At 46.2% G+C, this 14204-nt stretch overlaps 1 protein-coding gene across 6 annotated transcripts in view; it reads left to right on the top strand.

Moving 5' to 3' along the window:
* GABRR3 (gamma-aminobutyric acid type A receptor subunit rho3) overlaps positions 1–14204 on the top strand; it is a 66609-nt gene that overhangs the window by 32285 nt on the left and 20120 nt on the right. For all 6 annotated transcript variants that reach the window (XM_075594053.1, XM_075594052.1, XM_075594056.1 and 3 more), the window contains 2 exons: positions 12112–12179; positions 13441–13664. In XM_075594053.1, coding sequence (XP_075450168.1) covers positions 12112–12179; positions 13441–13664 — 292 coding nt within the window. The remainder of the gene's footprint in view (positions 1–12111; positions 12180–13440; positions 13665–14204) is intronic.

Genomic DNA, 14204 nt, shown 5'->3' with positions numbered 1-14204 from the left:
GCACACCCACGCGCACACACACACAGACTGACGCGCGCGCGCGCAGACACACAATGAATGGTACACACACACACACTGACACACACACACACACACACACACACACACACACATACACTGACACACACACACTGACACACACACACACACACACACACACACACACACACACTGACAGACACACACACACTGACACACACACACACACTGACTGACACACACTGACTGACACACACACACACACTGACTGACACACACACACTTACTGACGCGCGCGCGCGCACACCCACACACTGACTGAATGACTGACTGACTGCCGCACGCACACACTGACTGACTGAGGCACACACACACGCACACACTGACTGTGTGTGTGTGCGTCAGTCAGTCTGTGTGTGTGTTTGTGTTTCTGCGTCAGACTCACTGACGCGCGCGCACACACACTGACTGACTGACGCACACACAATGACTGACGCACACACACTGCATGAAGCTGTAAAGGAGGGAGGGGGGGAACTGGATTGATGTGAATGGGGGACAAACAGAGAGAGGGGGAGGGGTGAGGAGAGAGAGAGGAGCGGGAACATTACATCCCGGGCAACGCCGGGTCTCTCAGCTAGTATAAAATAAACGTAAAGAGAGGGTGCATACCATTCAATGATGGATACAAAAAAAGGAACAACAGGACAGTCACTCTTATACTCCCAGAAAGTGAATATATATATATCATTTACGTGAATCACTATCCGTATTTGAAGTGTGTGTGTATATAAATATATATATACATACAAATGAGCATACAGTAATATTTCCATTTGCTATTTGCCTTGCTATGGAGGGTTTTTGTCACTTTTTTACTCACATAACTTCACATATACATACATATATAATATATAATATATATATATATATATATATATATATATATATATATATATGCAGTGGAAGTGTATTTATTTACCTACACACTCACTCCACATTTCAGTAACATACATATACATCTAAATAATATTCACATATACACGTTTGCTATAAATGGAATTATTACAATTTTACATTATATACACGTGCAATGAATGGAATAAACACTGTAATAAGTTTGAAATCGCCTATCCGAGCTGCTATGCATGGCTGATCCCTTTTCTCCAGCTTCCTTGAATGTACTCTATGAGGAAGATCATGTGACCAGATGCTAGTGCACGTTTAGAGAGAGGGAGGGCAGTGCTGACAAAGGGGTGTGCCTGGGTTTGTGACAGGCCATGAAGGGGCAGTGCCTTAGCAAATGCTTGTTAAAATAGAATACAAGAAAATTGGTCTTTCAAAGTTGTTTTTTTAAAAACAGAAAATGCTAAAAGTATTATTTCTTACTACAGAACTGATTTATTAAAAAAAACACACATGCAGGATATAGACTGAACTGCAGCTTTAAATATTGCATTAAAAAAATATTTACCAGGAAAGGTCAATTAAGACATGTTTGTTTTATAAGTGCAGTACCAGTGATAGGAAGCAGGATGTTCCCATTCAAAACACTGAATTATTCTTTATACTAAAAGTATATAGATTAAACAGCACTCTAATAGGGTAATGAAGATAAAACATTATTGTGGTGCCCGGGAACCTGGAGGGACCCTATACCCTCCTCAAAGACAATATATAAAACAAAGGGACGGTACCCAGCACTCAAACGAAATAATGAAGGAAAGCCGAAATGTCAAAAAGAGATTTTACTAGAGTATAGCCACAAAATACACAGGTCTACTGTGCTGTTACTCAGAGTAGGGTAAATAGCAAAAAGTCAGTTTAAAGATATACAGTAGTACAACATACAATTGATGTGCAAAAACTGCAATGGGAGAACAAACGGTAAGGGAAGGGAGGAGGAAAAGACAAGGGAAAAGGGGGGAGGGGTCAAGACAAAGATAAGGGGGGCAACGTTTCGGGGCGTAATGCCCCTTCTTCTGGCCCGTTCCCCAAGATCACAGCGATCATGGGTACTTCCCTTATGTCCTATAAGGACAATGTCTCCCAAGAAGTAAAAAATGCACTGGCAAAGAGGGTGAAATGAGTATACATATGACGAAAGGATAACAATGCAACATCCAGCCTAATGACTAGCAACAGTGCTAATTTGAGTAAAGCCCAACGGGGCTAATGGCTAAAAGGTAAGTCAAAATGTGTACCTGTGGCAGAAAGGATAATAATGCAATATCAGGCCTAATGACTAGCGGCAGAGCTGATAAGGAAGACACAGATAGTGCTTAGAACTCCTGTCCTGGAAGAGCCAAAACTCAAAGTATAAACTGCTGTGAGCTGCAAAAGCCAATAATGGTGTAACAACATAGTCAGTCAAATGAATGGTGAGGTCACCCATAGCTGTTCAGGAGTATTACGTGCACCCAAATCCAGAAATGTCTCTGGCAGCAGCACTAGGAACTCTGCCGGTCACCTGAATATACTCTAGTAAAATCTCTTTTTGGCATTTCGGCTTTCTTTAATTATTTCGTTTGAGTGCTGGGTCCCCATTCTTTATACTAAGTTTCAGAAAGTATAAATGTGTACACTTTGCGGCCTATGCATTAAAGTTCCAGGATGGCATTTCCATGAGAAAACTGTCAAGATCGCACGGAAACACGTTTAGGTGTTTTCATTAAACTGCATGTGCATGGCCAAACTGTACGCAAAGTGGCATTCATGTTGTGATTTGTCTGGTTTCGGTACGGTGTGAGATAAAAAATGGCAGGGGAAATATCACAAATCGTTCTTGTCCAGGAGAGAGACTCCATATTAACTCTTTGAGGGCCGGAGGAGATCCCCGAGGCACACGCATCACGTGATCGCTCTTCTGTTTCTCTTCCACAGGAGCGCAGAAGGCAATCTCCCATCCCAAAACGAGCAATAAGGTTATGATATAGCTACTACATCATGGGGCCCCTGGAGTGCCAGACCTCATGACATCATGGGGCGCCCGCAGGATTAAGACCCAGATAAACTCCATTAGGCGATTTAACGTAAAATTAACCTCCGCTAACTTAAGCTTAATGGCAAAGCTGTACTCGCTAAAGAAAGTAACGTAATGTTAACTTATGTTATCATCACGTCAAAAGCCTAGCAGTATAAACAACAGAGGCAAAATGAGATTCAAATTATATGCAAATGAGCCACTCACATAACTACCTACAAAGCTCCATTAATGCTAACGTGAAAAAATGATGTTACATTATTTCGTTTATGAATGTCTCTCATATATAAGCAACACCATTCCAAACAGCACACATTTGTTATAAAAACAAGGTGCAAATGAGATCTGTTTTGTAGCAATCATTTTGCATGGCTAATTCTACTGGACAGTGGGAACTCCTGATTCTTATTGCAACAAATTGTCTGCTTTTTTGGTGATTTTGCAGAGATTTTCTCACACTCAATGAATAGGCGGTTATGTATGTAGTATAAACTTGTTCCCAAACTGTAACCGCCGCCGCAGCCCCTGACGGATCCCGCCCGGCTGACACGTCACACGGCAGAGCCATGCACCCGCGCACTGCCAAGCCGGTGCGTGCACGCTCTGAAGGGTGCCATCGGCGCGTCACACAGGGAGGAATCTCGGCCGCACGTCCGTGTGACGTCAGTGCTCCGCGCCGCGCATCGCGCACGCGTGCGGGTCGTCCGGCACCCAATTAGTATTACATGGAATGCCTCACCTAAAGGCTGTTTCAGTCACTAACCTCCCTGGCGCCATTGGAGGACCAGATCACACCCCTGCAAGGTATTGGATCCTTCCTCCTTATATACCTACTCCTGTCTGTCTTTCCCTGCTGAGCATAAACTCCTGTTTATGCATTGTGCTCACTGCTGCTGTTTTGTTGTGTCTTGATCCTTGCTTGCCTTTGACCTGTCTGTTCTCTCCTGTCCTGACCCTTGGCTGTTCTACGGATTTCTACACTCTCCAACGCTTTGACCCCGGCTTCGTCCCTTGACCATTCTACCTTCTCTGACCCTGGACCTTGGCTACGGACATCTACCATCCTCTACTCTCCAACCCAGAACTACGGCAAGTACCCTGATTACCCTGACCTCTCCAACCCTACCACGCTGTACGACTTGGACTACGTATTCCGGACCGGACGACGTGGTTGTGGGTCGGTGTCTTTCCATCCCCACCTCAGCCCCGCAGTCTTTAGTTCTGTTTGTGGTGAGCGCAGCCTGACTATTTGCTCAGCCCAACAAACATGGACCCGCTGAGGTGGGCCGACGTTTAGACAAACATGAGGAATGCTTCCGGCAACTTACCGGATCATTCACACTTAAGGAACAACTAGTCTCCCAACTCAAACAAGACGTTGACACCCTTACCGAGCAAGTTAGACGCCTGACCTTGTCAACAGCCAACCCCGGCCTACTCGCAGCCGCTCCCACTCCCATGACGCCTACCTCTGAGCCACGACTGCCTACGCCCAATCGGTATGCAGGGGATCCCACCGGTTGTCGGGGGTTTCTGAACCAGTGTTCTATACAGTTTGAGCTGCTTCCCTCTCACTTCCCTTCCTCATGATCAAAGGTGGCGTACATACAGTACTCTCCTTGCTGACTGACGCCGCTCTAGCATGGGCCTCTCCCATCTGGGAGCAATGCCCCGATCTGACGTCAGATCTCGCCCTTTTCATCGCCGAGTTCAGAATGGTGTTTGACACCCTGGGGCGTAAGGTTACCGCCGCATCTACTCTGCTTAATATTTCCCAGGGAGACTGTACTGTGGCTCGCTATGCCCTGGAATTTCGGACGGTGGCTACGGTGACCGGCTGGAATGATGACGCCTTATCCGCAGTCTTCTGGCAGGGTCTGTCCGAATGTTTGAAGGATGAACTGGCACCCCTCGATCGCCCCGCTGGATTTGAGGACCTGATAACCCTGTGCATCCGCATGGATCAGCGTCTCCAAGAGAGAAAGATGGAGAGAAACAAACATCCTCGAGGTATACAATCGTCCTCCTTTTCCACCATAGGTCCTGCACTCCCCACAGGTCCCACTCTGGATAAACCCATGGAGCTGGGAGGGACTAATCTTTCGCCTACTGAGAGGCAACGAAGAAGATGGGTGGGGGCTGTGTCTCTACTGCGGCAACAACGGACACTTGATGATCAACTGTGCGGTAAAACCGGGAAACACCAAAGCCCAGTGAGTATTAGGAGGATCACGCTGGGCACCGCAACCTTTCCTCCTCCTCAACCCTCCACTAGGATTTACCTACCCATCTCCATATTCGGTGAGACCTTCACAATTCATACACAGGCCTTTCTGGATTCAGGGTCAGGGGGAAACTTCGTGGATCAGGAGTTTGCGATCAAAAATAGGATACCCTTGGTACCCAAAGATCGACCGGAAAGGCCTTGAAGCCATTGATGGACGACCCTTGCAGCCCGCGTTCATTTCCCTTCAAACTACACCCATCAAGATCTCGACCGGTGACTTCCACTCCGAGACCATAACACTGGATGTTATCCACACTCCTGCCGTGGACATTATTCTGGGACTTCCGTGGCTCCGAATCCACAATCCGGTCGTCGACTGGACAGAGTCCACGCCTCTACGATGGAGTTCCTATTGCTTGGAACATTGTATGTCTGACCCTAAGGCAGTGGCAGGCATTGAGGTTACGGAGCCTGACAAGATACAACTGCTGGTGGTATATGAAAACTTCTGCGAGGTGTTCGACAAATGCCAGGCAGACGAACTTCCACCACATCGTGCGTACGATTGTCCGATCGATCTTCTACCCGGCGACATTCCCCCGAGAGGAGGATCATATCCATTACCTATACCCGAGACCCAGGATATGAGACAATATATCCAGGAGAATCTCCAGAGGGGGTTCATTCAAAAATACTCATCACCTGCAGGGGCAGGCTTTTTCTTTGTCAAGAAGAAGGACGGGAACCCTCAGACCCTGCATAGACTATCGCGGTCTCAACAAACTCCCCATAAAAAATCTCTGTGGCTGTGTCTCTACTGCGGCAACAACGGACACTTGGTGATAAACTGTCCGGTAAAACCGGGAAACGCCGAAACCCAGTGAGTATTAGGAGGATCACGCTGGGCACCGCCACCTTTCCCCCTCCTCAACCCTCCACTAGGATTTACCTACCCATCTTCATATTCGGTGAGACCTTCAAAATTCATACACAGGCCTTTCTGGATCAGGGTCAGGGGGAAACTTCGTTGATCAGGAGTTTGCGATCAAAAATAGGATACCCTTGGTACCCAAAGATCGACCGGTAGGCCTTGAAGCCATTGATGGACGACCCTTGCAGCCCGCGTTCATTTCCCTTCAAACTACACCCATCAAGATCTCAACCGGTGACTTCCACTCTGAGACCATAACACTGGATGTTATCCACACTCCCGCCGTGGACATTATTCTGGGACTTCCGTGGCTCCGGATCCACAATCCGGTCGTCGACTGGACAGAGTCCACGCCTCTACGATGGAGTTCCTATTGCTTGGAACATTGTATATCTGACCCTAAGGCAGTGGCAGGCATTGAGGTTACGGATCCTGTCAAGATACAACTGCCGGTGCTATATGAAAACTTCTGCGACGTGTTCGACAAACGCCAGGCAGACGAACTTCCACCACATCGTGCGTACGATTGTCCGATCGATCTTCTACCCGGCGCCATTCCCCCGAGAGGAACCACATGTGCACAGAACAAACTACACGTAAAAGACCTGCGGGTCTTCTTCAACCTTTACCCATCCTGGAACGTCCATGGACACATATATCTATGGACTTTATCGTTGAGTTGCCTAAATCTAGAAGCATGGATACCATCCTTGTAGTGGTGGACAGGTTTTCTAAGCAGGCACACTTCATCCCAATGAAGCGTCTACTCACCGCTCCCATGTTGTCTGACGTTTTCATCAGGGAGATCTTCAGGTTACATGGGACCCCCCAGGTCATAGTATCCGACAGAGGATCCCAATTCATCTCCCGGTTCTGGAGGGCGTTTTGTAAGAGTCTGGATGTCACACTGCACTTTTCGTCAGGCTATCACCCCCAGACCAATGGGCAAACTGAACGCACCAATCAGTCTCTGGAACAATTTTTAAGGTGTTTTATTGCTGATACGCAAGACGATTGGGCGGAACTTCTTCTTCGGTGGGCAGAATTCTCCCATAATATGCTTCGGAATGAATCGTCCCAACAGTCACCATCCATGGTCAATTATCGCTTCCATCCTTCTGCGCTCCCTTCTCTTATCTCGAAGTCTGGAGTCCCGGCCACAAGACTTGTGGCAGAACATCCAACTGAACCTACGGCACGCTGGTAAACTACAGAAGAGACAAGCGGATCGTCACCGTAGAGAGGTCCCAGGGTACTCTGTAGGACAAAGGGTCTGGTTATCCACAAAAACATTAGTTTAAAGGTAACCTCACCCAAACTGGCACCGCGCTTTATCGGACCATTCTGTATCACAGAAAGGATCAACCCGGTAGCCTACCGACTAGAACTGCTAAAAAATATGAAGATTCCCTCCGTCTTCCACTCCTCCCTTCTGAAACTCTGTCTACAAGACTCATTCTCCAAAGGACAACCAAGACCTCCGCAACCCGTACTGGTGGAGGGTCAACTAGAATAGGAGGTACAGTAGAGGCAGCGATTATTCTAACAAAAACCAGTGGCAATTCCCCAAAAGACCCAGGTACACCCAGGTACATTCTGAATACATTTCCTTAAACTAGCCCCAGCATTTTTGCATTGATTAATGGCCTATCAGATTAACAGCGGGGGTCCCTGGCAGTCCCATTCAAACTGAATAGGAATGCCAGGGATCCCTGCTGTGTTAATCCTATGGGTCGTTAGTCAATGCAGAAATGCCTTAAACATGCCTCAAACTATCCCAGAACATACCCAGCACATACCCTGAATGTAACCCGGCTAGTTTAAGGCAAATGTTAGAATAAGCGTTGCCTCTACTGTACAGACCATTCTCAACTCCAGAATGTCCAGAGGAGGATTGCAGAATCTCGTACACTGGAAGGGCTTTGGCCCGGAGGAGAGAGAGTGGATTCCTCATCGACAGGTACATGCTAACCGTCTAATTTATGCCTTCAACCGTAGTCATCCGAATAAACCATCCATGGGTCGCCCGGAGGTCTCCTCTCAAGGGGGGGATACTGTAACCGCCGCCGCAGCCCCTGCCGGATCACACCCGGCTGACGCGTCACACGGCAGAGCCACGCACCCGCGCACTGCCAAGCCGGTGCGCGCACGCTCTGAAGGATGCCGTCAGCGCCTCCCACAGGGAGGAATCTCGGCCGCATGGCCGCGTGACGTCAGCGCTCCATGCCGCGCATTGCGGGTCGTCCGGCACCCAATTAGTATTACCAGGAATGCCTCACCTGAAGGCTGTTTCAGCCACTTACCTACCTGGCGCCATTGGAGGACCAGATCACACCCCTGCAAGGTATTGGATCCTTCCTCCTTATATACCTACTCCTGTCTGTCCTTCCCTGCTGAGCATAAACTCCTGTTTATGCATTGTGCTCACTGCTGCGGTTTCGTTGTGTCTTGATCCTTGCTTGCCTTTGACCTGTCTGTTCTCTACTGTCCTGACCTTTGGCTGTTCTACGGATTCCTACACTCTCCAATGCTTTGACCCCGTCTTCGTCCCTTGACCATTCTACCTTCTCTGACCTGGACCATGGCTATGGACATCTACTATCCCCCACTCTCCAACCCAGAACTACGGCAAGTACCCTGATTACCCTGAACTCTCCAACCCTACTACGCTGTACGACTTGGACTACGCATTCCGGACCGGACTGCGTGGTTGTGGGTCGGTGTCTTTCCATCCCCACCTCAGCCCCGCAGTCTTTAGTCCTGTTTGTGGTGAGCGCAGCGTGACACAAACCAAACAGAGATACAGATAGTGACTAAGGAGACACGAAGAGAGCTCGGATGATACAAGTGAAGCGGATGTTGCTGCTCCCGTTATCGCACAATATTGCGTTCCGAGGTCTCAGTGTTTACGGGAAAATTTACTGTGACTTCATTCTAACAAATGCAGCCGTCACAACATAGAGCGATTTTGCAAACAAATTGTGCAATGTCGCTTTACCATGCAGTAACGGGAGCGGTAACATCAAAATATGATCAATACAACATTTGTTAAATAATTTTCCACACTTTAATGTGGGAGTACTTCTGGTAGTGATAAGCACTAACACACTCTGACAAGGTTAATCCATTAATAGACAATCATTTCTCCAGGATAAATGTAGAGGTTGGATAGGTATAAATGGCTGCTTGGTCAAACTGCAAGGGAGAGTTGTTCATGTTTTATGTTATATAAAGAATTTAGTAAGGAGCTTGGTCACAGGGCCGGCTGGGAATATTGTGGGGCTCGGTGCAGGACATGTGGTGCGGGGCCTCTTACCTTCTCCTTCGCCATCTCCTCCCGAGGGGTCCCTCATCATAGTGCCGCGCCGTCAAATGGAATCTCGTTGCCATAACAACAGGATGCAATGTCGTTGTTATGGCAACACAGCGCCACAGGATGTTCCATTGTCATAGCAACGTGATGCCGCATGACATCACATCACATGATGTCCATTGTCATGGCAACGCGACGTCATTTGACGTCGCGGTGCCATGATGAGGGGCTCTGCAGGAAGAGATGGTGAAGGACAATGTAAGATAGTTACGGAGACCCTGCGCTCCCCCAGGCAATCAGTTTATTTGTTATGGGGAAGAGCACGGGGCCTCTGTAACGCAAGGCTCAGTGCAGTGTCATCGATGGCACCACCATGAAGTTGACTCTGTTTGGTCAGATGTTGTTTTTTATATAGGGCATCGAAGCTCTATTTGTGTACTGCACTCCCCGTGAGGAATGTTCCAAGAACTATTTCATTGCCAGGTCAAGACTGAAATGTGCATTTAGGTGACACTGGGTGGACTTTTTAACATCATTTAGGTGACTAGTTTGATACGTTGGGACTTGAGACTGGGACAGGCTTCTGCCGCCTGTAGGCTGGGCATGGCCCTCCTCCTCAGTTTATGATGTCACATGATGCTGCGTTGTCATGGCATTGGACGTCGTGGGGCATGTGACGCCACTTTGTCATAATGACCCAACGCTACAGGAGAGGGCCTGCTGCAGAAAAAGTAAGATACACATCACACACACGCCTACCCAAAAGATTGCCGCTCTAGGCTATAGTCTACTCAGCCTAATGGTAAATCCGCTACTGGACTTGAGACTAATGGGTATTGGTACCGTATTTGTCAGCATCTTCCCCTAAATCATAATAAAGCAAATCAAAAGTGCACCATGGGTTGCAATAATGTTGGCTACATCTGTAGCAAACTAGAACTACATACTTCACTATTACAATTTAGACATCACACATGTGCAAGAAAATTCCTCTCACAGTAAGCAAATATCTAATTTCTGAGCTCATTTAAAAAAAAGGCAGAATATACACATGAAGTTGACTTTGAAGGATTTTTTTTAAAGTCATGATGCAGCAATCACAAACGCGTTACATATACAAATGTATTTGATACACATACTTTTGGTGCCTAAATTTCGTTTCCCTCAATTCCCCCACAAAAATAACCCTGTACAGTATATGAAATAAAATGTTGCTTTGTAAACTGGGCCAAAACAGTGTAAATACTGTGGATTGGTTGGTCCGTCGTCCAGACAAAAATGCACTTAGTAACTCACCGGGAGTTGAAAAAATAAAAATGTTTTATTAAGTTACATGATTAAAAAACAAAAAACATGATAAAGACAGGACAGGAACAAAAAAATCTCCCACGCGTTTCACGCTTCACAGCGCTTTCTCAAGGAGAAACAGTAACTAAAATGGTGTTGGTTAGATAAATGATTATCAGTAAATATTGTGAGATTAATTTATTTAATATCTCATCATCTATTCTCTCAATGCCACAGTTGGTTGGTTCACCAACCAAGAGGAAGAGAACAGCTCCCCAATTTACCTCTCCTTTATTATAATGCCAGAAATGCTTGGTGTCTATGTTCTGAAAGACTACTGCCTCTATACACAACCATTGCCAAGTAGCAGCTGCATGAAATAAATGGGACACAAGATTCCTATATTGTCACTTCATGTACAGAACTACCACTAGTGCCAGTCTGCAGGGCTGTTACCTAGGTAATGGTGATGACATCATTAACATCTGGGTGGCCCATTACATTGAAAGTGAGGAGGCTTAAAAGTGGCAGAATGAAACCAATGACTTACTACTTCCATAATCCAGATATATTTATAGCGTAAAGTCAAATATAACATTAGAGATGATATTTAGGAATCGCTACAACCTCCTTCTAGTATTTAGTAGCATGTAGATCATGTAAAATAGGCACCATGACAACCCCACCTACGCCCTTTAATTTTGGCCCAATAACATGCATTTAAAAATATAGATTTACTGGACCCAACACAGCACTAAGGAGCTGGTTCAATGAACTCCAAAGCTATAAACCCATCTTGAAAAGCCAAAAACTGGCATGCAAGTCAAAGGTTATTGAATCAGTCCCTAACAGCTTTATATTGAAGAAAGGTTTTCGAAATCTTAACTTTCTCAGCGTATGGAAATTCTATGTAACATAATATCATTTTAATTTAACTAATTGTCATGTGAAGTATTTTTTCACAACTAATATAAATGCGAAATAATTTGTCCAATGCCCTTCAGCTTCTCTAAAATTCCAACGTCATAAATTACATAACAAATCAAAGATGGCGGCCTCCTAATGCCTGAGAATGGTAGGTTGAGTTTAATAGCAACATATGAATTACATAGTTCACTGCCTGTTGGAGTTAAATTATAGCTTACAGTCAAATATTGTACACCCATATTTTATGAGCCATCCATATACTCCAAATTAACCCAATAACTTCAGTTCTGTCCACAGAATCTGGCTATTTGTTCACTGTGACAAGTATTAGCACTTCCATATCCTTGGTTTCATTATTGCAGGGACCAACTAATGCTGCTAAATCAACAACTCATTTATTGTAACATTTCAGCAATAATCTTTACATTTCATACCTCAGTGTATACTGTTTTCTGGTTTTTAAGGTTCAGCCATTCCTGTTGGCATTGACGTGCAGGTAGAAAGTATAGACAGCATTTCAGAGGTTGACATGGTAAGTTAAAAAACTTTTCTGTTATTATTCATCTGAGCTCCTCTAGCAAACTTGTTATTATTTGACACTCCCCCTGTACCATTAATATAATATGTATGAGAAGAAAAGGCAAAAAGATCGCCCAGAATCTACATCCAAAATACATACATTTTACTGATGACAGATATAATAAAATAAGTTTTAAAAACACAATAAAAAAAAACACACTGATAGATGTAGAAAGGTGGATGTTAGTAGAGGTCATGCATACCTTTATAAATCCAGGATCAAATGGACATGAATAAGCCATCAAATATCAATACGTGAACAGAGATCAGCTGTTCCTATTGATTGAAAACGGCAAGGACAATAACTGCTTCTCCTTTAGGATCCTAGAGAGAATAACAGCGATTAGTATAGCTGTGGGGCCGCTTGTCCGGTGTCCGTGACTGCAGTTTAAGGCGCCCAATTTGAAATAGGTGCGTCTAGGCAGAAATCCTCCGCAGCAAATGCTAGTCTAGCCTATTCAGTAACAGCACGGTACAGAGCACAGGGGATTTTTTTATAGACACACAGTCCCTGGCCAGATGAGCTTACAATCTATATTTTTGGTGCCTGAGGCACAGGGAGATAAAGTGACTTGCCCAAGGCCACTAGGAGATGACACGAGGATTTGAACAGGTTCTCCTGATTTACACTCCGTGTTGTTAAGTGTCTTTACTCACTGAGCCGCTCCTTCCTTAAAATGCTTTGCTATATACCAGCGGTGCGCAAACTGTGGGGCGCGACCCCCAGGGGGGGCGCGACACTGCCGACGGGGGGAGCGGGGTTTACAGAGGCCCCGCGCGCTTCCCGAAGGCACTTAAATTAAGTGCCTGGGGAGCTGCAGGGCCTCTGTAAACCTAACTTACCGTGGCTCCGGCGGCTTCCTCCCTGTGTCGCCATGGCAACGCGGCATCAAAATGACGCTGCGAGGTCATGTGACGTCACGTTGCTATGGCAACGTGACGTCATTACGCCGGAGCGCGGGTAAGTTGGGGTTGGGAGGGGGGCGCGGGAGTGAGGGGACAGCCGGCAGGGGGGCGCAGGGAAAAAAGTTTGCGCCCCCCTGCTATATACTGTACAAAGTATCACACAAGCTCACATTGTGGAATGAGTACATGAACGGTGTAAGACTAGCGACAACACTGTGCAACTCGGTATAACTCTGCTTGTATGGATTTTCCTGTTATGTACATTGATACTTACTCATGATTTTGTTTTCTTCGCTTGGTCCTCCGAGGATTTCACGATGACTTTATACCTCCGGCACTATTGGAAAGATGAGAGACTCTCTTTCCCAAGTACCAACAACAGAAGTATGACGTTTGACGGAAGACTAATAAAAAAGATCTGGGTGCCGGATGTATTTTTTGTTCATTCTAAAAGGTCCTTTATCCACGATACCACCATGGAGAACATAATGTTGCGAGTGTACCCAGATGGCAACGTCCTATTCAGTCTAAGGTAAGAAACGCGGCACATGTATGCAATGTTGATGTTATATTGTAGTGGTGATTGTACAAAGTCTCGTCACTTACAAAACCTCATTATATTGGTAAATGATGCAGGTAGAAATATAATACGTTATTGGTACATGGGTTTATTGTCAAACCAGAAAATGCTGAGGTTGACATACAAAAATGTCTTGCAGGTGTGTGTGGAGAGGACAGGGTGTGTGCAGCACATGTTCCTATCCCAATTTGAGGGCTGCTGTACTTATTTTAGCTGCACCTTTTCTTTTTGAAGTGAAACTTCTTTAGTGGCACCTAGTCCTGATGGGACAAAACTGGAGAGATGGGGGACGAAATGTGAAACGGAAGTGACGTCACGTAATGGACGCCGCTCCCCTCACACGTCCCCTGCCGCACACAACCCCCAAACCTCCACCCCACCCCCACGACTGCTGACATATGCGGCGGCGATAGCCGCCACTCCTAACGGCCGCTGTTCCCCGCCCGCTGCCATGCCGCGCATGCTCAGTTGTGATGGCGCCGCTGACGGACG

Source organism: Ascaphus truei, chromosome 3 (assembly GCF_040206685.1).
Source record: "Ascaphus truei isolate aAscTru1 chromosome 3, aAscTru1.hap1, whole genome shotgun sequence".
Lineage (NCBI taxonomy): Eukaryota > Metazoa > Chordata > Amphibia > Anura > Ascaphidae > Ascaphus > Ascaphus truei.
Note: the sequence above shows the minus strand (reverse complement) of the source record. Positions and strands in the feature narration are given on the sequence as shown.